The 16,512-nt window shown below is 39.8% G+C and overlaps 1 protein-coding gene across 1 annotated transcript in view; it reads left to right on the top strand.

Annotated features, from left to right (window-relative positions):
* The first annotated feature begins 2,266 nt into the window (after positions 1-2,266).
* TRHR (thyrotropin releasing hormone receptor) overlaps positions 2,267-16,512 on the top strand; it is a 34,269-nt gene continuing 20,023 nt past the window's right edge. Inside the window, exons 1-2 of the mRNA XM_049854582.1 lie at positions 2,267-2,345; positions 2,876-3,752. Of these exons, the coding sequence (XP_049710539.1) occupies positions 2,964-3,752 (789 nt within the window). The 5' untranslated portion in view covers positions 2,267-2,345; positions 2,876-2,963. The remainder of the gene's footprint in view (positions 2,346-2,875; positions 3,753-16,512) is intronic.

Raw genomic sequence — 16,512 nt, 5'->3', positions numbered from 1 at the left:
GAAGGAGTTGACGGTGGTGGGGGAGCCAAGGGTACCGTCAGTCAGAGCAGAAGGGAGAGCTTCTTATTTGAAAATCTGCCTGGCAGTCATCAGACGGTTGTCTCATCATCGGCTCAAACTCCTCATGGCCAAAATAGCGTCACAAAATTGCTGCCCCTGGCCCCTGAGGTCCTCGTTGTCTTAGTTATCTAGTGCTGTTGTAGCAGAAATATCACAAGTGGATAGCTCTAACAAGCAGAAATTTATTTTCTCTCAGTTTAGGAGGCTAGAAGTCAGAATTTTGGGTGCCAGATCAAAGCGAAAGCTTTCTCCGTCTGTCGGCCCTAGAGAAAGGTTCTTGTGTCTTCTGTTCCTTGGCAATCCTCATGCAGCTTGGGCATCTATCTTCCTTCATCTCTGCTTGCTTGCTTGTGTAATCTCTTTTATATCTCAAAAGAGATTGACACACCTCATAGTAATACTGTCTCATTAACATAACACAGAAAACCCATTCCCTGATGAGATTATAATCACTACGGTGGTTAGGATTTGAAGGCATTTTGGGGGACACAACTCAATCCATAACTCACCATTTTCACAGCTGGGCCTTGTATACCCTATCACCTCTAGTCAGAGTGGGACCCTGGTGACACAGTGGTTAAGTGTCAGAATGTTTGCATCCTCCCACATGCACTTCACATGTTATTTCATTTATTCTTGAATGTTATTCTCTCTTGTTATTTCATGTATTCTTACACAAACAACTTTGTTGTTGTTAGCTGCTGTCTAGTTGATTCCGACTCATGGCAACCCCATGTATGCACAGTAGAACTGCTCCATAGGGTTTTCAAGGCCATGGCCTTTCAGAACAAGATTGCCAGACCCGTCTTCCAAGACACCTCTGGGTGGGTTGAAACACCAGCCTTTTGGGTAGTTGTTAAGCACTTAACTGTTGGCACTACCTAGGAACTCCACAAACAAAAAGAGGTAAATATTTGCCAGTTACAGGGTGCCACTGAGTTGATTCCAATGCATGCCGACCTCATGTGTGTCAGAGTGGAAGTGTGCTTCTTAGGGTTTTCAATGGTTGATTTTCAGAAGTGAATCAGCTGGCCTTTCTTTCAGGGCGTCTCTGAGTGGACTCCAACTTCCAACTTTTCGTTTAGCAGACAAGCGTATTAACAGTTTGTACCACCCAGGGACTTCAGTAGACAAATGTTAACATCTGGTGAATTTAACTGGTGCCTGGGAGACATGTTCCTGAGCTTCCAGGAAAAAGTATAAAGAATTATCCATGGGCTACATAAGAGAAAGAAAAATCAAACTGAAGTGTACTATTTAAAAAGAAAAAGCTGGCTCTAGAAAGCTTCATTTCAGAGGTGAGGTACCAGAATGGCACTGGACTAGATTCTCTGGAGAATTTTTCCACCTAGAAGTAAATTGAGGCAAAATGTTGTTGACTGCTACATGTGGCCAGTAGTCCAGAGGGTGGGTGTAAAAAGGAAAGGCAGCCAGAGCAGTTAGGTATTCTAGTAAGTGGTCCAGAGCCAGAGCTGAAAAACCAACTTAACAGATCACATGTAGGTTTAAATTGATATTCTCAGCTCAAACGGTTTAAAAAATAATAATAATTTTTATGAGCCTTGGAAGATGGCAGCTGAAATGTTTTAAAATCAATTTTAACTCATTTGCATTTATATGATATGAGAAGGGGAGCCAATTTTGCTGGTTCACTACAGAAGTAGTCTGAGGGCTTCCATAATAAATAAGGGAGTTGATTTTAGCTCAGACAGATATTTCAAGCTTCAAGGGTGGTGTCTGGACTGAGAAGGATTTGCTGCCCCCAAAGTCCCACCGAACAGGCAGGGTTCGTGCATTTCAGAGCAGCTCAGGAATTGGAGTTTCTGTAGAACTACTTAGACAGACTATAAGCAACTACAAAATCAGCTGCTTCCAGACCACTTGCTTATGATTTCAGCCTTGCAGATTGAGGACTGTATCATCAGCACATGAAAAAGTAAATCCTTCAAGGGGGACAGATTATGAATCAATGAGGACTGACTGGCATTTGTGAGTGTGAGCGTATCTGTGTGTGCGTGAGTGCGCGTGTGTTCTCATTAGGGGACGAACTATAATTCAACAGCCTCGCTGCTGCCGCTCCTGCTGCTGCTTCTGCTGCGGCTGTATGGTCTGTCATTAGTTGAAAAGGGCTGTGAGGGCTTAGAGGAACTGCAGTTCTGAAGACTGAGCACTGCTAAGTGGGCTCCCTGTCAAACAAAGTGGATGAGATTTCCTGTGGAATTGGAAACTTGGAACTATTACCACTTCACCCACCCAGGAAAGCAGGCAGCACTACAGAGGACAAGGTAAGAGGTGGAATTGTTCTCTGTTGGATATGCAGGCAGGGGGCTTAGAGAAATATGGGCTCAAAGGCTTGCTATTTTATAGCAAAGGGATCTCACTCTCTAAGAGCAAAGAAGGCACCCACATTGATCATTGAATCTCTTGGCTTTTTCTCCCTGGCATCTTTTTCTTCTCTATTATACTTTTTCCAAGCATCTGAGAGGTCTCTGTATCCTTAGTTTTCCGTCAGCAGATATTGTTTAGTTTTTGCCATTGGGAACCCTTTCAAAGCAGGGAGCTTTTCCTGTTTCTCTTTTCTTAATCACTTTTCTCTATTAAGAGGGAAACGCTTTATTACCGTGAGCTAGTCAAAACAGTTAGTCTATTCCACACTAGAGCTGCCATACAAGGAGTTTTCAGGAGTACCTCTCAGCTCCGTAACTGTAGAAAAATGGGAGGTGAAAGGAGAGGAAGTGAGAGTTACCTGTCAGTGACTGGGACTTGATCTGAGATGGTGAGGCTGTGAATGAATATGTACTACAACTCTTCACAGGGGATAAGACCACAGTGATAAAGGAAGGGCACTGGAATGAAGACGTTTTGAGAAGCAAGTGTTTCAGAGAAACTTCAAGTCACTAAAGATGGAAAACGAGACAGTGAGTGAAATGAACCAAACACAGCTTCAGCCGCGAGCAGTGGTGGCCTTAGAATACCAAGTGGTCACCATCTTACTTGTGCTCATTATTTGTGGTCTGGGCATCGTGGGCAATATCATGGTGGTCCTGGTGGTCATGAGAACCAAGCATATGAGGACCCCCACAAACTGCTACCTGGTGAGTCTGGCAGTGGCTGATCTCATGGTACTGGTGGCTGCAGGCCTCCCCAACATAACGGACAGTATCTACGGTTCCTGGGTCTATGGCTATGTTGGATGCCTCTGCATTACTTACCTCCAGTACTTGGGCATTAATGCATCCTCTTGTTCAATAACAGCCTTTACGATTGAGAGGTACATAGCAATCTGTCACCCCATCAAAGCCCAGTTTATCTGCACATTTTCCAGAGCTAAAAAGATCATCATCTTTGTATGGGCTTTCACATCCATTTACTGTATGCTCTGGTTCTTCTTGCTGGATCTCAATATCAACACCTATAAAGATGCTACTGTGGTGTCCTGTGGCTACAAGGTCTCCAGGAATTACTACTCACCTATTTACCTAATGGACTTTGGTGTCTTTTATGTTGTGCCAATGATCCTGGCCACCGTCCTCTATGGACTCATAGCTAGAATCCTCTTCTTAAATCCCATTCCTTCAGATCCTAAAGAAAACTCTAAGACATGGAAGAATGACTCAACCCATCAGAGCAAGAACTTGAATTCAAAGACTTCTAACAGGTGTTTCAACAGCACAATATCTTCAAGGAAGCAGGTAAGCAAGTCTAAACCTCCAAGTCAACAGAGGGGATGTGGGATGGAGTTCCGTGTGAGATGGGCTCAACTTTGCCCTACTTAGCTGATGGTGAAGCCAAAATACAATCACGCGAATGTTTGAGAGTATAAGCTTCTGCTTTACAATTAAATTAATCTATATAGCAACCGAAGATCTAAAAATAGATGGAGAAAATTTGATATCACAGCAGCAGGTATAAGTTCTGGGACTATTAAGATATAAGAAAATATAAACAGAAACTCTAAAACTCCATTTATAAAATGTTTATGCCTCTCTGAGAAATGTTATCAAAATATTTAGACCATTCCCAGCTTCCACAGGGAGGTGCTGGGTATTTTTAAGAATTCTATTGCACGACAAAAAATTTACAAGAATGTTTCAGAAAAGATGAGTCAAGACAATAGTGAAACTTCTTACCATTCTATAGTTGCTCACATATTAGGCACATTATTGAGAGGGGTTCTTAGATTCATTTTTTTGAGTCTTAGTCGGGAAAGATTCTATCGCCTTCTCCTCCCCCTTATCCTACCATCTCCCTAAAAATTGTCCCAGCATGCAGAAGCTGAAAATGCACTTTGCTCAGGAAATTTTCTAATAAAAGGTCCAACACCAAGCTCAAATTGATATAGAAAGTGGTTGAATTTTTCAGAATGTGTGTTTTCTCTGCTAAGCGTAACTGGAAAATCCCTTTATGCTTTCCCATCACCTAATGTCCATGTGGTTACAGCTGAATAGTGATTATACGTGTGAATGAAGTGCAACCCTAGTAAGATAGAAAAGGTTTATCAGACAATATAGAAATAAGATGTTTTGATATCCTGTACACACCTATCTACATTTACACAATTGTCCTAAGTTACAGATGTACTTAACTTTCAGGCCTTTTTTCCTCTTTGCTGAACAGAACAAACACATGGTAAATATTTATTCTCATCGTTGAAAAAGTAAACTCGAACTGAACAATACTGCTTCTTTCAAAGGGGTTGAATTTTCTTTCTCTTTTTTTCTATAGGGAATAGAGTTCTTCCTGGGTGAATAGATGAAAACAAGCTGTATTTTTTTTAAAAATATGCATATGAATCATCTATGTTATCACTTCCTAAACCCTAGGTTAGCTGATATGTGAAGAATTGTAAATGGACATATGAGCACACAGTGAAATAGGACACTAATAAACGTAGGTGTTTTAGGTATGCATGAAATGAATAATGAACTCTAACAAAAAATAAATATAAACATTTTAACTGTTATTGTAATACTTGATTTATATAACATTTCTTATTAAAAATACCTATATGATAGAAAGAAACCCTGGTGGCACAGTGCTTAAGTGCTATGCCTGCTAACCAAAAGGTCAGCAGTTCAAATCCACCAGGTGCTCCTTTGAAACTCTATGGGGCAGTTCTACTCTGTCCTATAGGGTCGCTATGAGTCAAAATTGACTCAACGGCAATGGGTTTGGTATATGATAGAAAAAGAAGATTCGAGCAACTATTGCCAACTCTTAGACATCTATTGCTAATACAAGGCCTATCTGGCCATCTATTACCCAAAATTTGATTAATGGAAATTCAGAGAGATCTGTTGACCATCTGCTAAGACAAACATTAACAAAGACAATAAGGGAATAAAGAATATATAAATCTCAATTAGAGACCGAACATGGGTTAATGTGTGCAGCAAGGAAGGCCAATGAGTAAATTCATTCATTAGACTACAATTTACAGTCTTATAAATTCTAAAAACTCGTTTGTCTGAACTAATGTCCTTTCTTTCAATTAGCATCCATTAGTACCTATCAGCATTAATAATGTCCTTTAAATTGCTAATTAAGTTACATGTTCACACTCTTATTTCAAAGCTATTACAGATAGGCTATCTTATAAAGGCTGTGTGGTAGAAGAAAGCCAAAGATTGGGCCTGAATCAACCTGGGGTTCAAATTTCAGGGTTCCAATCAGGCAGTGTGACCTTGGATAAGCAGCAGTCTCTGTGCCTTAGTTTCCTCATCTATAAAAGGAGGATAAATAGTAACATCCAGGGTCGATGTGAACCTAAAATGGAGTGTTGACTAACACCTGAGTGTTAATTAGCCTCCTCCCTATATATTTTTTGTTATGTTGGTACCTGTAAGGGAATTACTGAAAATATATATTTTTGTTCTGAAAAATATATTATTATTTAATCAAAGATCATTTGTTGAATAGATGTGTATATGGTGTAATAACTTCATTAAGGGACTTCTTAATACTTAGGACATTTGAAAATGTATTCAGAGCATTTGACGTTGTCACAATAACATCACTGTCAGTTGGCACTCAGAAACCAACTCTCTACCCTCCCCCCCCAAAAAAAGTTGCCATCCATTCAATTTTGTCTTATATGGACCCTATAGCCAGGAATCCCAAATGTCCTGCAATGTTTATGACAATTATACACAATGAATTCAGTGCCCTACTACAAAAGCCAGTAACACTATCATTGATGAAACATGAAACAACATGTAATTTAGTAGGAGTGGATTTAACTAATATGTTGTGTGATTCATTCCTGATTAAACATGGAACGGGAGTTCTGAAAAAAAGAAGGGAAATTGTCAGCCTAGAGGCATGAAAGGAGGCTTCATGGAAGAGGTGGCATTTGAGGAAGCTCTTGACTGCTGGGATAATTTAGAAAGTGAAAGTGAAGAGGGAGATCATTCCATGCAGAAAGGACAAGGCATGGGGCTAGGGATGAGACTCCGTGGTATAGATTTGGAGAAGGGGTGAGGAGTGGTGCATATGAGATGGAGCAACTTGGTTGAGAAGGAGTCGCTTGGTTGACTACAATAAATGATATATTTGGGGGAACAATGAAAAGTAAGATTGAACTGGATAGAAGTGTGTATGTGTGAGAGAGACAGAGAGGGAGAAACAGGGAGGGACAGGGAGAGGGAGATAGGACCCCAACTATCAGGCAGAGAAAGAAGTTTGAACTTAAGGTAGAGGCAACAGTGATTATGAGCAGGGAGCGACAATGACAAAGGTGGTGTAGTGGTGTTTGGCAATGAGTGAGGTGACATCTGTGGACCTGGAGAATCTGAAGGGCCAAAGAGCGATGACAGAAAGACCGCTTTGTAGGTTGCTGGTAGCAATTCAGGCATGAGGTGCTAATGTCCTCTATTTGGAGAATTTAAATTAAGTTGTAAATCAGAGACATATTTCAAAGAAAGAAAGGGTGAGATGTGAACATTTTGGACAGAAAGGATGAAGAAAGCAACCATGAAACGTGACGCCGGGGTTCTGAGTCTGTGGTGCTCTGATGAATGGGAATAAGAGTTGCAAAGGAGAGCCAGTTTTGTCCGAAATCAGTGACTCCCGCTCTGGCTTTTTCCCCTTCTGAAATACTTCTGTTCTTAACTCTCCAAAAAGTTCAAACCTCCACCTCTGATAACCCAAAGACCTTTATTTTAATATTTTCTCGGCCTCTCTTTTCTTTCAGGCAAGTTCAATTTACTTTTTAATAAATACTCCGTCCAGGCCAGGTCTTCTTTCCAACTGAGTTATTAAAGCTAAATGTGAATAGCCTAAAAGAAGTACATTTTAGAAAGAAATAAAAGAGCATTTATATGTAAAGGTCAAAAAGTGTTTTGTTTTGTTTAAATTTATATCCCCTTTGCCAAAAATCCAGCCAGAATCTTTTTTTCCTGTTATTCAGAGTTTCAATTATATTTTAGGAAGCACCTAAATATTTGGTAAATTCAGTGAAATGAATTACTCAAGCCAGTGGCTTAGAATTACGTAGGCAAAAGAATTATCTGACTGACTAAACCTTTTGCTTTACAATTGGTTGTTTTGATATTGAAGAGACACAGTCAAAATTATCACCTTTGTTACATTTCAGCTTTATCTATACAGTGCCAAAAGATTACTTCAGTTCTGTCAGTTCAGGTGTTCACAACTGTGTACATAAATTCTCTCTATTATTGACTGTATATTTCTACGGAATTGATTGCATCCTTCAGTATTTTGGAGGCACAGAAACACCTGAATACCTTGGAAAAGGCTGACAGAATGGATAGATACATTCCATTCAAGTATTTACTTGGAAAATATGCTTTCCACAGGATGCAGGTATACTTTATACTCCACAGTCAGGCTACCGGTTTCATTTTCAGTCGAGTCATTCTAATGTGTTTCTCTCTTCTTACAGTTTAACTGGTGGGAGAGCCGTGTGATAGAGTCCAAATAGGAGCTTTGAGAGTTCATGGCAAAATTTTCATTATGGGTTTTACTTGACTAATCAAGCATTTAAATACCAAACAGTCTTTGTTTTCCATAAAATTTTTAAAGCCTCCCGTGTTATTAGGAAGAATGTTCATAGCCAAAGAAACAAAAACAACTTTCCTTTTTAAAGAAATTTTCTGCATTTTACTATTGTTGTTGTTATAAAAGCAATCGTGTGCATTATAGAAAATACAGAAAACTCGGAAGAAGCAAAAAGGCACCCCTTACCCAACTCTCAAAGACCACAATTAGTAACAGTTTGTCATATTCCCTTTCCTTTGTTTTCACTTCATCATTTTTACATAATTATAGTTTTATATACATATAATTTTGTACATAGCTTTTTTTCTCACAAAATGTTGAAAATAGTATTAAAGAGAATGCACAGAGTAAAAGTGAGCAGGATTTTAAGTCAGTTTTTCTGAACATCAGTTTTCTTATCAATAAAATGGGGAGAACAACAATTACTTCATTGAGTTGTAAGAATCAAACAAGATGCATCTGACAAAATTAATCTCTGCTCTCCTCCCATCTGTCCAGTCAGTTACTGTCCATCACTGTTGTCCTCTCTCAGTGATCACCATACCCCCCAGCAACCTCCTGACTCTCTCTTAGTCAGTTCACAGTAATACAAAGTCTTTATGGGAAATGAAGGAACACTGATGGCACAATGGTTAAGCGCTCGGCTGCTAACAAAAAGGTATGCAGTTTGAACCCACCAGAGGAGCTGCGGGAGGAAAGACCTGGCCATCTGATCCCGTAAAGGTTGCAGCCTAGGAATCCCTATGGGGGCAGTTCTATAGGGTCACTATAAGTCAGAATCAACTCAACGCACATGACAACATAGGTAATGAAGATTCTCAGATTAAGAAATGACAAACATAGCTTCTCTCTTTTCCACCTGTCTCCCTCCAATTCCTACCTCCAATGCTATTTACTTTTTAAAGGCAAAATCTTGAACGAGGAAACCCTTTAGAGCACAGATGAGAAGAGGCATGATAGTGGAATGTCAGGAAGTATGGTTGGTATTTGGAAGCATAGAGTACCTTAAATTGTACCACTTATGCAACCCAATATAATTGTGCCTCTCCCAGGGTAGCTGAATCAATGATTAACCTTAGAAGACAAATGAATAATACTACACTCTTCAACATTAGGCCTAAATTAGAGGTTTCTCCACTTCACTGAGACTGTTTTCACAGTGCTTGTACAGGTTCAGCTTTCATTTTTAACTGTTGATTGTTTCATTTGTTTTAATTGTCCGACTTGAACTATATCCTTAATAGTATAAAGAGCTGTAAGCTGGAAGAAACTTTTCACTTAGCACACAGGTAGCTAAGTTTTTGTCATTTTATTTTTATTATTACAGAATGGCTTTCCATTTTCTGATTCATATCCTGGACAAGGAAAGACTTTGTACACATCCCATAAATTGGCTGAGTGAAAATCCCCTGTGGTTATATGCTTTGTGTCTTTTGGTTTAGGTGAGGACACATTGTTTACTACCAATTTTATATTTTCAGCTTTGAACCATAATTTCATCAGTAGAGAAAAATAAAATTTCTTATGTGCTAGTATTCCTACAGAATTTTCAATTTGGCCACATACACACAAAAAAACACCTTAAAATCACCTAACCTTGAAAAACTACTTGATACTTTTTTATGCTTTGTGCTGCCTCTTGTGAATTCTTCAAACTGAAACCAGATATCCCAAGTCCCAGACAAATGAAGACGGGGCCATAACTATTGTATAGTCTCCTTGACTTTTTTTTTTTCTTCCCATGAGTTGAGAGAAGGGCAAAAGGTATAAAATCAAAGCTGAATCAACATTAAGAAAAATTTTGTAGTATCTTCCTAAATTCAATTAAACATTCACTCACAACCCAAAAAGAACCTAGCACTTTCCTGGGTATGGAGGCTCCAGAGATACATAAAGTCAAGTTCTTCACCTTCAAGAAGCATAATTTGGACATGTTCACAAATAACCCTGAACAGAGCGTTATATTCTATGATAGAGGATGTGGCAGCTGCAGGGGAAGAAGCAAAATGGGAGAGAAGGAAGGAAAAACTTATGGAGTACATTGCATTTGATCTGGGTCTCTAAGCTTGGGTGGACTATCTAAAAGCAGCAGTAAGGAGACCAAAGGAAGAAAAAAGACAATTCAAGAGCAAGGGAATAAATAGTATAGAGGAGGTGACTGAGCATGTTCTGGGAAGGGAATAGTCTAGTATTGTTGAAATGGGGCTATGTAAGGGAATTGTCCAGTGAGAGGAGTCTGAATCAGATCGTAGTCTTACTACACCTAAGTTCTGCCTACTTCCCTCATCCTGTCTCTTGTCACTCTATATACTCTAATTAATACACACAGTTAAAGCTATCACCTATATCCCTATGAGTCTCCAGTATGTAGCTCTAGCAAAGACTTCTCTTCACCCGTACACTTAATAGTCTTTGAACCTCATGTAAGTACAACAAATCCAACATGCCCAAAGCTGAGCCCATTATCTTCCCTCATAACTCTCTACCTCCTTTCTTCCCTATATTAGGTTCTCAGGCCAGAGACCAGGAGTCCTTCTAAATGCCTTTCTGTCTTAATCCTCAAATCTAAGCAATAGCCGAGCCCTGAAATTCTAGCTCTTAACTTTCATATCTGACCTATTCCTCCACTCATACTTCTGTTGTCCTAGTTTCACCACCTCTCACCTGCTGTACTTCAGTACACGCCTGACCAGTATCTCTGACTTCCATTGCACTCTCGCTCAAATCAATCTGAACATTGCTAAGAGATCTAAGATACAGATATGTTATCAAAATGATTTGATAGTTCCCTAAGGCCTAGAGTTTAAACTCCTTAGCATAACAAATATGGTCCTGGTTGCTTCCTACCTTTTCAGCTTCATCTCTTGTGACTTTTTCAACTCACACTTTAAGCTTCAGCAATACTGAAATATTTATAGTTCTCTGAACATGCCACGTTCTCTCAGCTGGAACACCCTTCACCTGGCAAACTCCCAATTATCTTTCAAGTCTCAGACTAACGTGCCCCTTCAACAATCCCTATCAAGCCTTCCCTGAATTTCTCAGGCAGATTTACATAGTCGACTGCCTAGCCGTAACTATATATGTTAGATATTCTTGCTGTGTTTCCATAATACTTTGTAAATACATCTGGTTTAGTAATTCTTATGTATCATGCCTGTTAGCCTGTCTTCCCACTAACACTAACATTCTTAAGAATGAGGCCTTGTATTCCCAGTACTCTCAGAAATGCACTTGGCATATGGTAGGCCAAGACAGAGAGACATCAGTTCAGGAAAGGAAAATAATATTAGCATACAGATAAAGATAAGAACAAATCCATCCGAGCACCCCCATGTGACTAATTTTCCAAAAGTAATTTGCACGCATCATCTTATTTCAAAAAGAAATGTATTCAGTGCCCTCTAACGAGTTTTCAAAGGCCTCTAAAATCTGACCCTTTATTATTTTTCTGGCTTTGTTTATCCATTATTTCCTTAACTCAATACACGTTTATTGAGCACCAATTTCATGCCAGGCGCTGTTCTGAAGAACTGATGATAGTCACTAACTTTATGGAACTTCCAGCATAATAGGAAAGATAGACATTAAATGACAATTGGAAAACACATGGTTAGACTCTACAGTGCACAGAGAAGGCAATAAGAAAGGGATAATTACTGAATTTAAGTTGGGATTGTAAGCCTCCAACAGAGTAGGCATTCACCAGGCCAATCCGAAAAACAGAAAGACCTTCAAACCAGCAGAAGCCACCAGTTGCAACCAAGTCGAGCCCAGGGCAAGACTTTGGAAGGCCCTGTTTGTCTTCTGATGGCACCTGAACTTGGTTCTAAAGCACTGAGGATCCACTGAAGGCTTTCAACAAGTACAGTAGCAATTGGGATTTGCATTTTGAGAACTTTATTCTGAAAATTATATGGTGGAGCCAATTCAGAACCAGGGATGAAACTGTTGCAGCAATCCAGGCAAGAAGCAAGGGAAACTTGAATTAGGGATGGTTAGGAAAGGATGTAGATGAGAAATATTTAGAAGGCAAAATCATTAGGATTTAGTGACTGATTTGGCAAATGAAGAGAAGGGAGAAGTTTCTAAAGGGAGTCCCAGATTCTTAGCTAGGATAACTGGGCAGATGATGGTGTTATTAAATACACGAAGGCGTCAAAGGTAAGAGAGGTCTTAACTATATTTATTGCTTTCCTATAAAGTTAGGCAGGTGGCTCACAAATCCCCCCACACATACCAAGATCATTTGTACTTTCCTTCCTTTTTTCGCACATGTAATGCCTGTCCTCCCTCCCCTAGACACTTCCTCTTCTTGGTGCTTCCAGATCTTTCCACCATGCTCTGTTATACAGCTCAGGCTGTGGTTAGACCAAGACGTACCATACATTGGACATACACTGAAAGTCAGGAGAGCATGAGCTCTGGAGTCATAAAGATGTTAGGTGCAAATCCAAGCTCTCCTCCTTTCTAACTCTATAACTTTGTATAGGTTCTTTTACTCCTCGGTGCTTCAATTTGTGTATATGTGAAGTGTATTCTAATAAAACCCAATCCTAGGGATTCTATGAGGAAACGCCTGGTATATAAGTACTTAATAATTCTTATTTGCTTTCTCAGTCCCAGTCTCATCATTTCCTCTCTGCATTGTAGGTGAGGAGGCTGATACCCTTGCTTCACTGATCTGTTGCAAAGGCTTCTTAAAAAGTCTCCCTGCCTCTTAATTGCCCTCTTCCTATTTATTCCCTAGAATGCTATCAGAATAATCTCCTAAAACGAAAATTTAATAATATCATTATTCTGCCCCAAATCCTTCCATATCCACATTCTTATAAGTTTAAGTCCAAAGTCATTGTCAAGGCATGCTGTTATTGTTAGCTGCTGTCAAGTTAGTTCTGGCACATGGCAACCCCATGTGTGTCTGAGTAGAACTGTGCTCCCTAGGCTTCTCAAGGCTGTGAACTTTTGGAAACAGAGGCACCTCTGGGTGGGTTTGAATCGCTAACCTTCCAGCTAGTAGTAGAGCACTTAACTGTTTGGGCCACCTAGGGCCCCCTCATGATATACTAGGACATTCATGGTCTGCTTCCTACTTACTTTCCCAAACTCATCTTCTACCTGCCCACCAATATATTCAAGATACCATTCTACCAGCAGTTCTTTAACTGGCCAAGCTCTATCATACCTCCAACCCTTTGAGTATGTCCCCTCCCCACCAGCCTTGAATGATCTTCAGTGTCTTATTTGCCCTGTGACTTCCCATCTACCTTCTCATAGGTCACGTTTCAGAGCAGGTTTGCCTGACCTTCCTTCCCTCAATAGCACTTCGTTCTTTCATCTTTATGGCACATCATGTTATAATAATTTGTTTGAATGTCTGTCTCCCCCACAGATCATGCACCACACAAGGGCAGGAACATTACTGCATTCATTTTTGTGTCCCTGGTGCCTTGTATGGTGCTAGGGCATATTGATGAATTATTAAGCTGATGAATAGTATAAAACATGAACTGGAAGAGTCAAATATGACTCCAATGACCTTTTTCAGGAGACTCAAATGGTAGAATTGATGAAAGATATGCTGAGGGAGAGATATTAAAAACACTGTTAGAAATGGTCAGTTTAAGATGAGGAGCTGTAATGGGGATTTATCGTTTAATGGGTACAGAGTTCCTGTGTGGGGTGATAAAAAAAAAGCTTTGGAAATAGAGGCGATGGTTACACAACATTGTGAACATACTTAATGGCACTAAATTATACTTAAAAGTGGTTAAAAGAGTAAATTTTATGTTATATCTTACCACAATAAAAAAAAGAAAGGAAGAAAAACATGAGAAGTGAGAAACTGTATTAAGGAATTGGAAATATTAAATTGTAAGTGGGTAGTCGGGATGAGAGATGTGAACTTGAGAATCGTTAGAATCATGGGAAAAAAGGTATGAATTTTTTTTTTTAAGTATTGAATTTTAAAAGAGGGAAGGAAAAACTGATTAAAAAAAAATTGAAGGAAAGTTTATGGTTAGGAGACTAGAAAAGAAGGAGATTCTTTGCTAAAGATGAAAAGACCTATTTCTGCCTCTTGGAAACACAGCCAGAGGGCAAAAGACAGAGTTTTAGGAAATGCTCATGGTTGGGAGGGAAAGCAAAGAAGGAAGAATGAACCAAAGAAAGAGAAAAGGTGCAGTTAAAAAAAAAAAAAAAAAAGTATTTATTTAAAATTAATAAGCCATGGCCTCGCCACTAAAGTCAAACAATGCTCTTCAGCACTGTATAGGAGGCATGTGAGAAGAATTTGAACAAATTAAAATTTAAATTGGCTCTGAGTATTAAACAGGGCCAAATACGTACGCACACAAAATAGGACGAATAATGTAAAATACCCAATAGCCGTTTCTAGTTGAAATAAAAATAGATAACATCACTTCAGAAAAGAAAATACTGCAACCTCGGCGACTTTTAGCTATCCCCCTTGGAGAGATCGGCCTGAGCATAACTGTATAGCAGCTGCAAGTAAGTAAAGCATCCTGTGCCCTTGTTGCTTGAGTTCTGTGGGGATCTACGGCTGTGGGAGAGCTCGGCATATTTTCTGCAGGCAGCAGCTCTTAGTGTAGAAAACCAGAAAGTGACTCAGTAAGAGAGGTGGCACCATTGGGAGACAGAAAGGGGACAGAGGCAGGGCAAATGCAGAGCACCCAATGAATTTTTAAAGATGATTTGTAAAGTCAAAGGCCTCTAGTATTACTGCTAATGTGCAGGACTGACACCCTGCCATGTTCACTCTGGTAGGGGTCTCACTTCATGGCTGACACTTCTTGGCAAACATTTGAAAGATTATTCATACAAAAGAATTGGGTGGAGGTGACGATTGTGGGGAAGAAGGGACATGTAGGGGGCATTTAAATAGTTTCTTCACTACTAGGAAAGAGAGCAATCAGCTCAGATTCAGGATGACTTTATAGGGGAAATATTTAACTATGGATTATAAAGTGCTAGAAGCCTAGGTGGTGCAGTGGTTAAGAGTTCAGCTGCTAACCAAAAGGTTGGCCATTCAAATCCGCCAGCCTCTCTTTGGACATCCTATGAGGCAGTTCTACTCTGTCCTATAGGGTCACTATGAGTCAGACTTAACTGGATGGCAACGGGTTTGGTTTGGGTGGTACAAAGTGCTAGAATGGCCCCCTAGGGATTTCTTTATGAATCAGTTATACATCTCTTTGAAAAAGTTAAGAGCAGTTAAGTCAATCTAATGTATAAACCAACTGTAGTGTACAGTGGAAGTGCTACCCAGTGATTAAGGATGGTCTAGTCAAATGATGACAGTTCCTTCCAGTGAGTTATTATATGGAGTGGGAAAATAGTGGAAATACGGAAATAAATACTCTCCTACACTTTTATTGAAAACCTATTACATATTAGTGTGGTAGGCACTAGGATACAAAAATGAACAAGGCAGAGTCCCTACTCACAAGAAGTTCACAGTTTCATAGGGAAAACAAAAAAGTAAACTGATAACTAAAGGCACAAAGGAATAAGTGTTATCATAGCAAAAAACATAGATTAACATGCTTTCTGGCACCTGACCCAGAAGACCTAGGTGGGCAACAGAAAGGCTTTCTGGAAAAAAGACTCCTAGTAGTTAAGAGCTCCACTGCTAAGCAACAGGTCAGCAATTTGAATCCACCAACAGCTCTTGGAAACCCTATGGGGCAGTTCTACTCTGTCCTATAGTGTTGTTGTAAGTCGAAATCAACTTGACAGCAATGGGTTTTTGGTTTAAGCTGAGCCTTGAAGTTTTGTAGGTGAAGATGGGAAGGCAAATGGTTCAGGCCGTGGGACTACACAGGTGAAGGCCAGGGGTTGAGAATGAACGTGATCCATCCAGGGAAATGCAAGTAGCTTGTTATTAAGACAGACGACAAAATGATGAGGCTAATGAGGTAGGCAGGGACCAGAAAATAAGGTCTTTGTCTAGTTTTCTAAGGGATTTGGATACTACTCTAAAGTCTTCTGATCTGAGAAGTCATTGGAAGACTCCTAGGCAAGAAATGTTATAACTGGATTTATGCTTGAGGAAGATCACTCTGTCCACGATGTAAGCAAAGGGTTGGACCAAGGCAAGGACAGTTCGGGAGGTGTTGCAACAATATGGGCCAGATAATCTGAATGATTCAGCAAAGGCCCAACGTGGTAAGATAATACCAGTGAAGATAGAAAGGAATTGGTACATTTCGAGTAGAAACCGTAGACTTTGTGTGACTAGACATGTATAGAGGGGACAGAAAGGAATCAAAGGTGACTCCCTTGATCCACTGAGAGAGAAAGTGGTTTGAGAGTTGAAAGCCTGCATTCTGGAATCCAACCCCCTGAGGTCAGATTCAGAGTTTGTCACTAACTATGCGATGTAAACAAGTTAATTAACAATCTTGAATCTCA

Source organism: Elephas maximus, chromosome 15 (genome assembly GCF_024166365.1).
Source record: "Elephas maximus indicus isolate mEleMax1 chromosome 15, mEleMax1 primary haplotype, whole genome shotgun sequence".
Classification (NCBI taxonomy): Eukaryota; Metazoa; Chordata; class Mammalia; order Proboscidea; family Elephantidae; genus Elephas; species Elephas maximus.
Note: the sequence above shows the minus strand (reverse complement) of the source record. Positions and strands in the feature narration are given on the sequence as shown.